Here is a 13,225-nt window from a genome sequence, read left to right as displayed (position 1 = left end):
AAAAATAATTTTATTTTGTTATTGTTTTTGGTACTTCACTGTAATATGACACAATATTTTGAAGGCCAACAGAAATTATTTGCAGCCAAATTTCAAAAAAAGTATCATTTTACATAAATCGTCAGTGTGATCTTTATGAAAATAGAATATAGTTTTTAATATTCTTAATTATCATAAGTGCTAAAATTATATTGGAAACATATATAAACGAATTTTGATTAATTTCTGATATGCAATAATAGCAGTTGTTAAGAGGGTTATATATATATGCAACCCTAAAACCAATTTTCTGGCTTTCATAGGATCTTAATATAGTATAGAAATGAGAACTAACCGATTGTTAAAATACGTGATCCATTCAGCATGCTGGGTAAGGCTCTTCATTATATTAACTGAGTACTACCATTGATTGTGCACTGATAATTTTAAAATAACTTTCTATACTACTTCCAATGTATCAGAAACTATTACAAATATCTTGCGATATTTGAATCGGGCAAAGGATCTTAATATAGTATGTTTACTCGATTCAAATATCGCCAGACATTTGTAATAGTTTCTGATTCATTGGAACTGCTATTGAAAATTATTCAAAAATTAACAGTGCACTACCATTGATTGGTAGTACTCAGATAAGACAATGGAGCGCCTTACCCAGCATACTGAATGGATCACGTATTTTAATAATCGGTTAGTTCCCATTTCTATGCTAGCCAATATTATATTATTCAATAATAGGCTATGAGTGCACCCTGATCTAAAAGATCTATTGTGCGCCTAAAGGCCCAACTAAGACAATTCTAGACTATTCATAAATCTTGTAATTGCTGTGGGCTTAATTTTATCTATTTGATTTGGGACTAAGATCCTGCTGCCAAGGTTGGGCAGTTGCTTAGAAAATTGTATGGATTAAATTGATTTAAAATTTTTTATCTATATTTATATAATTATTGTAAGTTTTTATATATCCTTATCTAAACTTATGCATAATATATATATTTCAATTTTTTATTTACATTATTCTAGAATTGAAAATAGTCAACTTCACGAGAAACTCGAAGTAACACAGCTGAATGTAAATAATTTACAAACCAAAATTTCCGAGTTACAGAATAGAGTAGGAAATTTAGACTCTGAACTTTCGGCGAAAACCTGGAACGTTGAACGTAAGTCTGATAACATTTAATGATTAATCAGATTATTTATTTAATATATTATTTGTATAATGCAATGCTCAGGACTACAAGGTGAATTGAGTGCAGCGCACAAGGACGATGAGTTCGTACGTAAGAAACTTAAACTTTTGGAAGATGAAAAAGTGGGACTACGGCAGAAATTCGATGAACGTGAAGATCAATATCAGTATCGCATTAGTAAGTGAGATTTAAATATCATTTCCATTGATTACTAATATATCAATGAAACAAATTTAGTGAATGAAAGTGTTAGGTCAAAAAATTGAATAAAAAATCCTAGAGTTAGATTAAAAAATCAAGAAAACTATTTCTTCTTACGTTCAAACCATTTATTTATTTGCTAAAAGTTAAAAAATTTTAAAGAAAATAAAATAGATTTTAACTGTATCGCTTAAAAAGGATAAGAAGTTAGTAATAGTTGGAGTTCAAATCCGTAGCAAATGCCATTCATCAGAGAGAGCTTATTCCATTATTTCGATTGTTACTTAGTTAATGGTGTATTGCAATATACCCATACCTATATTTTCCTTTCAACAGAAAATGATTTGAAAAACAATCAAAAACTACATTAAAGTTAACATTCCACTATTGCTTTAAAGTCAATACTGAGTAATAGTCATACCCATCCTTCAGATAACATTTTTTATGTCCAAAAAATTAAAGCAAAAGTAATTGTAATATATTATGTGCTATACCCAAAGAGCTAGAACTCTACAAAAAATGGATTAAAAGAAATCCTTGACCTTTTGATATGCCGTTTTTTTAAAAATATTATATGCTTCTTGACCTTTCAATCTATTTCTATTTTTAGAATATATATAGATATATTTGTATATATTTCTAAACTAAAATAGTTAATATCTATAACTACAGGAGAGCTTGAAGAAAAACATACGGAACTTATGGAGAAATTCAAACAGACCAAGACTTTGGCTAGTAACCTACAAACACAATTCGCTGCAGCACAAAGTGATGCAGAAGAATGGCGTCAAGAAGTGATCAAAATACGTGCCGAACTTGAAGAACAAATATCGGCATTAAACAATGCTTTGAAAATCTCTAGAAATGAAAGAAGAATATGTGAAGATCGATGGCAAACTGAATTTGAAATAATGCGAACACAAAACAGAGGTAATTCAATGAATTTTAATAAAATAAATTAACAAAAAAAAATATATAATTATTACTTTTAAATAATAGATAGAGAAGAAACTTTAATGGAAGACTGTGAATGGAAAATTCGTCAAACTCAGGGAACATGTAAGGAAAAATTGGAGAAATCCGAAAGTGCACGTCGCGAAGCTCTACAAAAAGTAGAAGAGTTGGAGAATGATTTAGCTGCACGAGATGAGCAGTTGGAAACTTTAAAAACCTTCGAAGCAGAAGTACGTTCCTTGCGTGGAGTTGTTGGAGAACAAGAACAATCCATACAGGCTCTCATTACTCAACTTGAAAGATTAACAACTGAATTAACCGAAACAAAAGAGAATCTTAAAGAAGAAATACACGCTAGGTCTCAACTTAAATATCAATGTGATAAGTACGCAGACAATTTTTCATATAACTATATTTATATATCTATATATATATATATATTTCTATATCTATATGTGTAGTTTATATTTAAATTTAATATTATTCATTCATTTTAATAAAAGTGTTTTTTTCAGGCTCATTGGTCAAATTTTTTTTTTTATTTTATCGATATTTCGACTTTAGTCTAAAGACCTCTTATGGAAACTGAATCATGAAATGACTAAAGTCGAAATATTGATAAAATAAAAATTATTAAAAAATAAATTGTGATTTAGTTTTTCTTAATTTTTATTTTTTAACAATAATAATAAAAAATAAATTTAACCAATCAGCCTGAAATAAATACTTAATAAAATCATTTGTTCACGAAAGAATTGATATTAATTAATTTTAATAAAAATTTTAATTTTTTTAGTACCATTCGAGACAAAGAGCGTCAACTTAATTATCGTATTGATGAAATTCGCCATGAAGCTGCCTCTTTCTGGGAGACGAAACTACAGTAAGCAAAATAAACTTTATTTTTAAAAACTTTTATAAATTTTTTAGAATAAATGAAATTTAATAATCATTTTTATCATTTTCCCGCCAACAGCACAGAGATGACAAGACTGAAAAATGAACTCGAATCTGTTTATGCAGACGATCGCCGTGAAGCCTTGGATAAAATTCAAGAAGAACATGTTGAAGAATTGCGAGCGCTAACAACGCGATACACAGCAATAGAAGAAGAACTTCGAGCCGAGGTAAGAATAAATAAAATTTGAAAATTTAATAAATAGGGGGTGTAGACGAAAAATTTTCCATTCCATATATATATATGTATATATATATATGTATATATATATATGCATATATATATATGCATACATATATGTATGTTTGAATGTTTAAACGTCATGCATATGTCTTTTACACAATAGTCTCCTTCAATACACCAGTATTACCACATCCATTCAGTCATTCTTCATCGTTTACGAGTACCGTACCTTTTATCAGTGAACGCAATGATAAAGCTCCATCTCACCGGCAATAATAAATGCCTTCAAACATTTTGATTTGACGTCAAATAATCATGGCCAATACTTTTGAACCGATGTAAAAAGTACCCAGTACTATGGAGTACAAAGCCAGTACTCCATTCAAAAAATTAAAGATATCATATAGTATGGTATATTTTCAGTACCGAAAACTCTACTTAAAGAACTCATTCGTCTTAAAAATCTCAATATCTCAAAAACCTTCTCTTAATATAAAATTTTAGTTTTATTAATAAATATTATTTCCTCTTCTTATATTTTATAATGCTTACCACTTTCTTCCATATAATTAGAATCAAAACAAAACATTCCGAATCTGTAGTATTTTAAAAGAGAACACCACTTGCTTACCACTTTCTTCTATATAAATAGAATAAAAAAAAAACGTTCCGAATCTATAGTATTTTAAAAGAGAGCACCATATATATCAAACACCATCAAGTTATGAGTTTTTATCATTTATGACTTATTAGTTATATTAAATGTATATCTGTTATGATAAAACTTAGTACCAACAGAGAAAGTGCAGGAAGAGACTATTTTACATACATAACCTCAAAAAAAAATTGTTTATATTTAAATAAATTAATAATAAAACATTATATATTTTAATAAAGTTGGCGGAAACAGAAGCAACACTGGAGCGCAAAAAGGAAGAATATCTGGAATTAAGGGATAGGTCGGATAATGCGCTGCTTCAAACACGTATGCATTTGGATCGGGCTGATCGTGAATATCAAAATGCCATGTGTCGTGAGGAGGAAAGACGCGAGACACTAGAAGGTTAACAAATATTCTTTTTTAAATTAACTTTAAAATTTATTAAAAATTTTCCTATATTAATAGCAACCTTGCGCAAAGAATTTGAAGAGAAGAAACAAGAAATGGAGGAGGATTTTCTTGAGCGCTTGAAGCAAGTGCAAGAAGAGTTTTCAGTGGAGTTACAATACACAAAACAAGAGTTAACCGATTTACACCAAGGAGAGCTAAGTCAGTTGAAATAAAATTATTTTTAAATAAATATTAAATTTATTCTAATTATTAATTTTAGTTAAAGAAAAGGCAAAATTGAAAGCTGAAAAAGATGAAGCTTTGCTGGAGTTGGCTGATCGCCATAAGAAAAAATTATTAGCAGCAGATGAACGCCTAAGGTAAGCTATCTCTACAATAGAATCAAATCTAGTACCTAGTATATATTATGCGTCCTATGAAATCATATGATTTAGTTTCAAAGTCATATCAATGAACATTCGCTTTCTCTAAATATTAATAACTGCTTTTCAAATTGGTTAAGTGAAAAAAGACATTAACACCTGTATGTGAAAAATTTTAATTGTTTTTCTTTACCCATCCCCATCCAGCGATATAAAGAAAATACAGAAAAAATCCGGTAAACACTGTTTTACAAATTCCAATATGACTTATAGAGATGTAATCCTTTTGTCAAGAAACTACCCAGCATTTTCTTCTTTTTCTAAGATAAAAATCTCAACCTCATAAGTCTCGTTCTAAGCTTTTATTTCCTTGAGTAAATAGATATCTTTGAATCGGATGATTTGATTCGATATTTTAGAATTTCGTAACTAATAAAACTAATATCCTCCTCTAGATAGTATGCTAGTATGCTCGAGTTCTAAGTTGGGCATTAATCAATGGAGTTCCAATACCAGATCGCATCTCTCCTATTATATCTTTATATTATGAATACATCGACAGTAATAATAATTAGAAAACTATTTTTTTAAGTCACCAAGTAAGATTGTCAGTCCTACACGCTGATTTAGTTTTCTCTTCGAGACATTACTTTTATAGACATCTGATTTCTATCAAGCCTCCGCCTCTATTTCTTTTCCCAAAGAAAAGAAAATATTTCTATGAGACAAGAACTCTTCTGGACGTATCACTCCTAATAACACATTGAACAGTTACATAATACAAATGGACACATTTTTACTTGAATTGTGCTCAAACTAAATCAGTAATAAACATGATACCATGCATTCCTTCATCTGTCTAGTCACATATACACACTTAAGCTCAATTGCTCTGTAGCTCTATTCTATTCAGGTGGTAATGTTATGTGTTCAGTTTATCTCTCCTTACACAACTTATTTTATTCTCATTATTATAATACATTCTACCTTAAATGCAACCATTTATCCTAATTCCCAATCAGTTACAACCTATAATATACTACTCCGAGTGCACTTTCTGCTTATCCGTACATTTTATTGCTTTGCGAAGAACACTATATACCACATCAAGGTCATTATAACTATCTTTATCGATCCAAGAGAGTATGATGATTATCTTCATCAGCCCGAGAGGACAACGAAATAAATAACATATAAATAAAATATATTTAACCGAATTATAATTCTGTCCAAAAATAGTTTCTTTAATATTTCTTCTGTCCACTAGTAAAGGAACATACGCTTCGAAATTATTAATTTACGATTGATAATGAGAACATAAATTTGTATTATACTAATAGTTTTTATCTTCTTTTAAAGTTTATAATCTGTTAGGAATCTGCAGTATCCACACTAGGATGGACTTAAAGTTCAGTGCTTCAAAGTTAACCTTCTAAATAACTAAGTAACCTCTTAAGTAACTATTTAGTTACTTTTAAGTACCTACTAGGTAAAAATATCCATTCTTTTCCTTTTATCTACAATTCTATTCTTCTTAGCCATTTCATTCTTAAATACATATACCTTTATTGAGTACTCGTTTTACATTCTTGATCTTCATTAATTTGAGACTATTTTTTTAGAGACATTATACATTTGTTAGTTTCTAGAAAATTTCTATAAAACGTACAATAGGATCTATTGTAAAAGCTGCTTGGCAATAAATTTGGAATTTTATAGAATATTCTGAGTAGCATAAGGATTTCGACAGCTATTGATTTAAGTACTTATAATTAGACCAGTTAGTTAGAATCAGTCATAATTAGATCCCTTTGAATAACTTATGAGTGCCCTCTCTATTTCTCTTTAAAGTACTTGGGTAGAATTTAAGAAATTATTGTTGCAATTATGCAGCGTTTTAATACTGGAAATATTTTCACAAAGATCAGTTATATCAGTTATATATTTTCAATTCCATGTTTTTTTTTTTTGGTGCTGTTAACTGACTTTTATCCAAAGCATGTATATCAGCAAGTTACAGCAATGCGAGAGAGTGGCGTGAAGTCTTTTCGAAATACAAATAAATTTAATAATATTTTTGCAGTATGATATTTTCGATATACGACATAAATAAATTATGTTGATTAATTTTTATATGGAAATGTGCAACCTTCGTGCATATAAAAGTTTTTTTTTATTTGTCATTAAAAGTTTCTATATAAAATGTGTAGAATTTCTTTTTTTAATTTTGATTTAGTAAATAATTGTAATCCAAATTCTACTAAGCACAATGCGTTCTAACAAAAATAATAAAAAAAGTAGTATTTATTAATTAAATAAACCGTCAGTTTCACATTAATGTACCATTACTTATTAAGCGCACTGTATATATTCCTTTAAACAAAAACTATCATAACATCATTAGTATAAATTGTTAAATAATATATTATGAATATATATATTTTTCAACAGCATTTCGTATGATAATTGTGCATCGTTATTTATCACTGCCTTAAGTGTGCTTGCAAAAGGGGCGTGCCCATACATACCATCATTATATGTGCTTTACATGACAATGTCGCCATTGATTACTTTAGCATGCTTAGTGTTCAATATAGTGGCAATCATATACCTAAAATATGGTTACTTAATACATAAGAAATAATATACAATGTAGCAAAAAAAATTAAATAAAAAGTAAAAAATATATTAAAAATTTCATAAAGCATTATAAAGCCTTCATTAATATCTTACACCTTGGCCCCGTTTTATAAATTATCCCAATTTTATCATATCCAAATTTTTAACCAATTTATTTTTTCTATTCCTTAACTCCTCTTCTAATAAATTAAAAAAAAATACTTTTATAATTACTAAAATCCTGCAACCAAATCAACTTAATGCAGAGGGGTAGAGACACAACATCAGACCGATCTGAAAGAACTCAAGGCCAGCTATGACGACGATAAGGCGGCGATGGACAAACGCGATTTGAGCAATGCCAGCGAAATCGAACAACTTCATCGCAAGTGTCGTTGCCTGACGAATTTGTAAGTAGAAAACTAAATATTTTTATTATTATAAATAAAAAAAACATTAAATCAGTTTGCTAAACATACAACAGATGTGGCCAAAAACAGCTTCTAAGGTTGTGGCTTCATAGCTCCCCACTCAGTTAAAATTGGCTTTAAATGGTAGTGCGGCATGCCGTTATAATAAAAACTAAACTGACACAGTTTCATTCAAAATTTTCCCAAACATTTTTTTAAACATTTTTATTAAAAATTTATTTTTGCTAAAAAAATATTTTATATTTCTTTTCTGTTTTATTTTACAGATTCGATGAAATGCGCATGCGTTACGAGCGTCGCGATCCACGTCCGGAAGACTTACGGGAAATCGAAGAATTACGCGCGAAAAACGAATCGAACGAGCGTGACATTTACGAGTTGACAGTTCGTTTACGCGAAGTTCAAATGGAAAACGATGATTACAAGAAGAAAGTCGGCAAGCAGATCAAGAAACCACCACCCAAAACAATACCGACCAGTTGCGATGTTATTTACGAAGAAGAAGAACGCGACTCACCACCACCACCAGAAACAGTTGCACCATTGACTAACGGTGACTTGGAAGGCCTTCCCGATTTGATCGATATCGATGAAAACGATGTGCAGCAGGCCTTCAATAATAAGAAGAAAACAGATAACTCTGACGTCGTCAATGAGGATGATAGTCAGATGATAACTGCAGTTTAAAAGTTTGCTTTTCATTCAACTCATAGCCACCATCTATCAACAAAATTCTTTGGACCTTGTCGGTTCAACTTATGAAATTATCTAGTCATTATAATTGTGGCAAATTCGTTGTAAATTTTTTTTTAAATTTCCTATTGTTAATAATTTTAAAATAATTTAAAAAATTTTTTTAAGCGCTCTCGACACAATACTCATCAATTTTGTAATATACTAATTTTTATAAGTATTTAGCATATGCTACAGATTATTATACATTTTGACATATTTTCGCAAATATTTCGGAAAAATCTATATTTGGTACATAAATATTTATATGTGGGTTCATATTTTCTGATATGCCAGTGATAAATTAAGAAGTAAAATTATATCTTAAAATAACAAATAAAAATTGTAAAATTTCTAAATTTTTTAAAAAAATATACGAAATTTTTAATAAACCAGATAATAATATAGTTTTTATTAAAATATTAAAGTAGAAAGGCAGTCAATATTTAAGTGATATCGTAGTTCAAAAACCGATTTTCTACAACTTTGTCTTACTACTTTTCTTTATTCTAACTTCAGTAAAGCACAACCCGCTTTTTTGGGAAAGCATATTTGCAGTGGACTCGGATAGTGTGCCCCTGCTGTTTTGAACTAGAATAGCATAGTATAAAAAAAATCAAAGCGTACTAACTTTTAGAGAGCAGAGCACTGCGACTATATCCTTTGTGTTACTTGCCGACTCCAACTTTATAGAAGAGACTCCGTGTTTAGAATGAATTTAGAATTAGATATAAACTCCTACTCTTTGAGGGTTTCATTCTGGCTCACATCTAAGCTGGCCATATGCAAAGAATGTGACTAGAGATCTTATCCGCTTCCAAACAGAGACGATATTCTGCAAGCCATGATGTCAGTTTTGTTCTACTGTGGATCTGTGTGGATTCTATTTCTTGGAATGAAACCTCAAATATTGAAAAGTTTGTTAACTATTCATTGACAATCTCTTTGAATTTTTAACTACTTGTAAAGAACTGACTGTCAATCGCTAAATAGTTCTTTCACTATATATTCTATATAGTTGCGGTGATAGTTTCTTTAAATTAAGAGAAAATTCATATTGCCTAACCCTTAAGATATACTATACATTTTTGTTAATTATTTTTAATAAACTTTACTGTTTAAAAGTATGCTATAAATTTTTATTTCAAAAATTAAATGATTAATATTTGGTAGGGTTGTCGACTATTTATATGTCAGTATAATCTAATATAGAAAAGGATCTTACCACCAATTTTTTTTTAATCTGTTAACTAAAGAAATAATAGTATAGAAAAACACTGATAAATCATGAAAACTTTATTTCAATTACATTGCACTTTGAATATAATGTATGTATGAAAATAATGTATGTCATCACTTATATGTGGATGTCAGATATAAAATAGCCCTTAGATTTCTGAAAGTGAATAGATCACACAGATTGAAGAACAAAAAGGTATAGTATAGTATAGTAATGTAAGGTAATCACAAGCATCGAAGTAACATAGTTGCAAATAATAAGATGTAATTTAAGATATCGCGATAATACTTCATTACACTGTCGGATCGAAAAAGATACAAGGATAGATAAGCCTAATATAATAATAAACCGTCAAGTTATATTAAATCAAACTTAAACATGTATTAAGATTGTTATAAAAGTAGCTGTTAAGAACCTTCATTAATTATAACCTTCACACAATATGTTTGCAACAAAAGTGCGCTGTATTAAAAGTGAGGATTCTGGTAGTTTTTCCCTTCACCCGCTCATCAGCAGCAAAAAGCTAAACATAAAGAATAGAGTTAGCATATTTAAGCAGATTATTAAACCTGGACTACTTTATGGCAGTATTGCGTTTTGCCAAGCGCCAAACTCAATTTTAAAAATTCTTCACAGAGGGCAAAATATTGCCTTAACAAAACTGGTTAACGCCCCATGGTACGTAAGAGTAGCGGATATCCACAGAGATCTGAGAGTCGATTCAGTCTAAAAATACATTAAAGATCGTGCTCTGAAACTGTACAATATAATTGACAGTCACAATAATCCAACTCTCAGCATCCTAAAAATACAGCGAAATTTGATAAACACAGGCAGATACAAAGACATCAGATCCATCATATTATAAAGCCCCGTATTCAGTTATTCTTAGTGTGACTTAAAACTGTCCACAGATAAAATAGAGTAAATGTGCTGATTCACCAACTCAGACATCTGAATATTAATATATATAATTATATAGGAGTAATAAAACAATAGACCATCAGTTCAAATTTGTTATCGTAGATTTACTGAATCAACATCCATAGGATTGTCAGTAAAATATTTGCAGCAAAAGTGTGTTGTAATAAAGACAATGGATTTTTGGAAGCATATGAATATTGAGTGATTTTAAAGTATCCTTACTTTTTGATACATTTTAAAAAAAAAAATTTATTTATAGCACATTCATTTTAATCATATATATATTGGTCATTATAATTTATGAGCTCTTCTCATTATTCGCGTAGCTTTATAATTTCATCAGAGTAGAGTTTCTGTGGTTTATTGGCAATAAATTTGAGCAAGCGATTGTCACCAGCTTTTCGGTAGACTAATTCGTTGCTAAAAAGAAAGTTTTGCTAAAACTGAAACAAATGATATTCAGAGGGTAGAAGGCCAGAGTTTTGTAGTGAAGTCATTAATACTTCTTCTCCAATTACTGTTAATTTTTCCAAGTTATCAAAGACTGCATAACTTGGCATTGTCGTGACAAGACAAATAGCAGTCAGATGGTGTATTATCTAAACTATACGGTGAATGCATCAAAACTTCACAACCAAGTTCCTTCAATTTATTCCGAGTTATGAACAATGTGAGCCTCTTTTGATTTTTATGATAAAACACAATAATATTCCTGTTGTTCAATTCTAGTTGATTTTCTTTGATTATTTCAATTAATCAGTCGAGTTTTGAGCATAAGAGACCGGAATTAATAATTTTACTAGATTGGAGCATATCGTAGTAGACAACTCTCATTTTATCTTCACAAATAACTCAACATAATTTTGTTTGTCGTTAATTTAAGCTTCGAAGTCGTTTGTGAAAGTGTACCAGACTTTGAAGACGAATATTAAGATTATTACAATAATACATACAATCTTATATAAATCTTACATTTTGAACTCAAACGATAGCACAATTACACAAATTTTAAATACACATTCTTACTTTAACACAGTTGGCAGCTCTTATATTCTCATAACCACCCAAAAGATTTTTGTTATTTTTTATTGTCTCATGGCGCCTACAACAAATTTGTTGGAATTTAAGAGCGTACGTTCCACAAACGTGCAAAAAATTGTTTGGCATTTTTTCACTAATCTCATTCGTGCTCACTTATAAACAAAACCGGTATCGAAGAGCGCTGGACCACCAACCGGTCTTTTTTTTTGCTGCTCTATCAATTTGTTTAATGAAGTTCATTTTTTATTTGGAAATATTTTACTTTTGATTTTGACTGTTTTTGTTTTGTGTGCACTCAAATTAATTTTGTGTGCTTATAAAAAAATATTTACTTTTTCCTTTTGTTGGTAAGACGTTTTGTTTTGATTTTTGTTTGTTTGTGGAACATGTGCTTTGGTTTGTTGTGATATTTAAGAGAATTTCAGTTGAATGTTTAAGTTTTGTTTTTGTTTTGCTATGCATTTAGGCAAGCGCAATTGTGCAGAGTGCAGATTATAGTAAAGAGATTTTTAATAGAAATTTTTTAATTTTTCTATTGTCTTTTTTACTTTTTGTTAATATAAAATATTTGAATTAAAGATGTGTTTTCCTTAACAGATAATTACACAAAATTTTATATACGAAAATTTGACTGACACTAGGCTTTGTGTATTTAAGGAGAACTAATTTTAATCCTTAATAATATCTTAATATATTGAGTTTAAGACCGTCATTGCTAAAAGCTTCAAATAATATAATTAATTTATTAAATAAATTATTTTTTAATAAATAAAGCTTTGTATGCATATTTTAAACTAATTTCTTTTAGTGATATTTAATTTTAAAAATTAATTAATTTACTTATTTAATATTATATTCAAACTATAAGTCTGGTCATTATCCCTGTACTCCCAATGCAGAACCTACGATTTGGTGCATACAAGAAATCAAAAGTATCTAGATTAATATCTGTCGTGCAGAAAAATTAGACTAAAGAATACCATGCAGACAGGCTCGATCTGCTGTCAAATCTCCTGCAGTACATGTTTACTATCCGCCTTACACGAATTCTATACAGAAATAATTCTTCAAGAAAAATATTTTTAAACAATGGTTTCTCATGGTCTCAGTTGTCTTAAATACTTTCATATATTGGTATTTAAATACCTTTTTATCTATTGTTGTATAACTTAAGGTATAACCTCACACGGAGCAACTTTTAAATTTAGACCTGGGACTTAATGATCCTTGTAATTTAATTTCTAAATACTTACGTCAAGGTCTTGAAAATAACTCATATTATTTATAAATATATCCAATATACATATATAAA

The 13,225-nt window shown here is 29.4% G+C and overlaps 1 protein-coding gene across 1 annotated transcript; it reads left to right on the top strand.

The window, feature by feature from the left end:
* Positions 1 to 640: 640 nt before the first annotated feature.
* On the top strand, positions 641 to 9,026 carry LOC119676400 (golgin subfamily A member 6-like protein 22). The gene is made up of 12 exons (XM_038087639.1): positions 641 to 690; positions 1,027 to 1,166; positions 1,239 to 1,373; positions 2,070 to 2,327; positions 2,397 to 2,736; positions 3,148 to 3,234; positions 3,328 to 3,478; positions 4,390 to 4,555; positions 4,619 to 4,762; positions 4,824 to 4,923; positions 7,812 to 7,955; positions 8,243 to 9,026. Exons 1-12 carry the CDS (start codon positions 641 to 643, stop codon positions 8,661 to 8,663), a joined length of 2,136 nt encoding a protein of 711 aa, XP_037943567.1. The 3' UTR covers positions 8,664 to 9,026.
* The last annotated feature ends 4,199 nt before the right edge of the window (positions 9,027 to 13,225 follow it).

This window comes from Teleopsis dalmanni, chromosome 2, assembly GCF_002237135.1.
Source record: "Teleopsis dalmanni isolate 2A chromosome 2, ASM223713v2, whole genome shotgun sequence".
Classification (NCBI taxonomy): Eukaryota; Metazoa; Arthropoda; class Insecta; order Diptera; family Diopsidae; genus Teleopsis; species Teleopsis dalmanni.
Note: the sequence above shows the minus strand (reverse complement) of the source record. Positions and strands in the feature narration are given on the sequence as shown.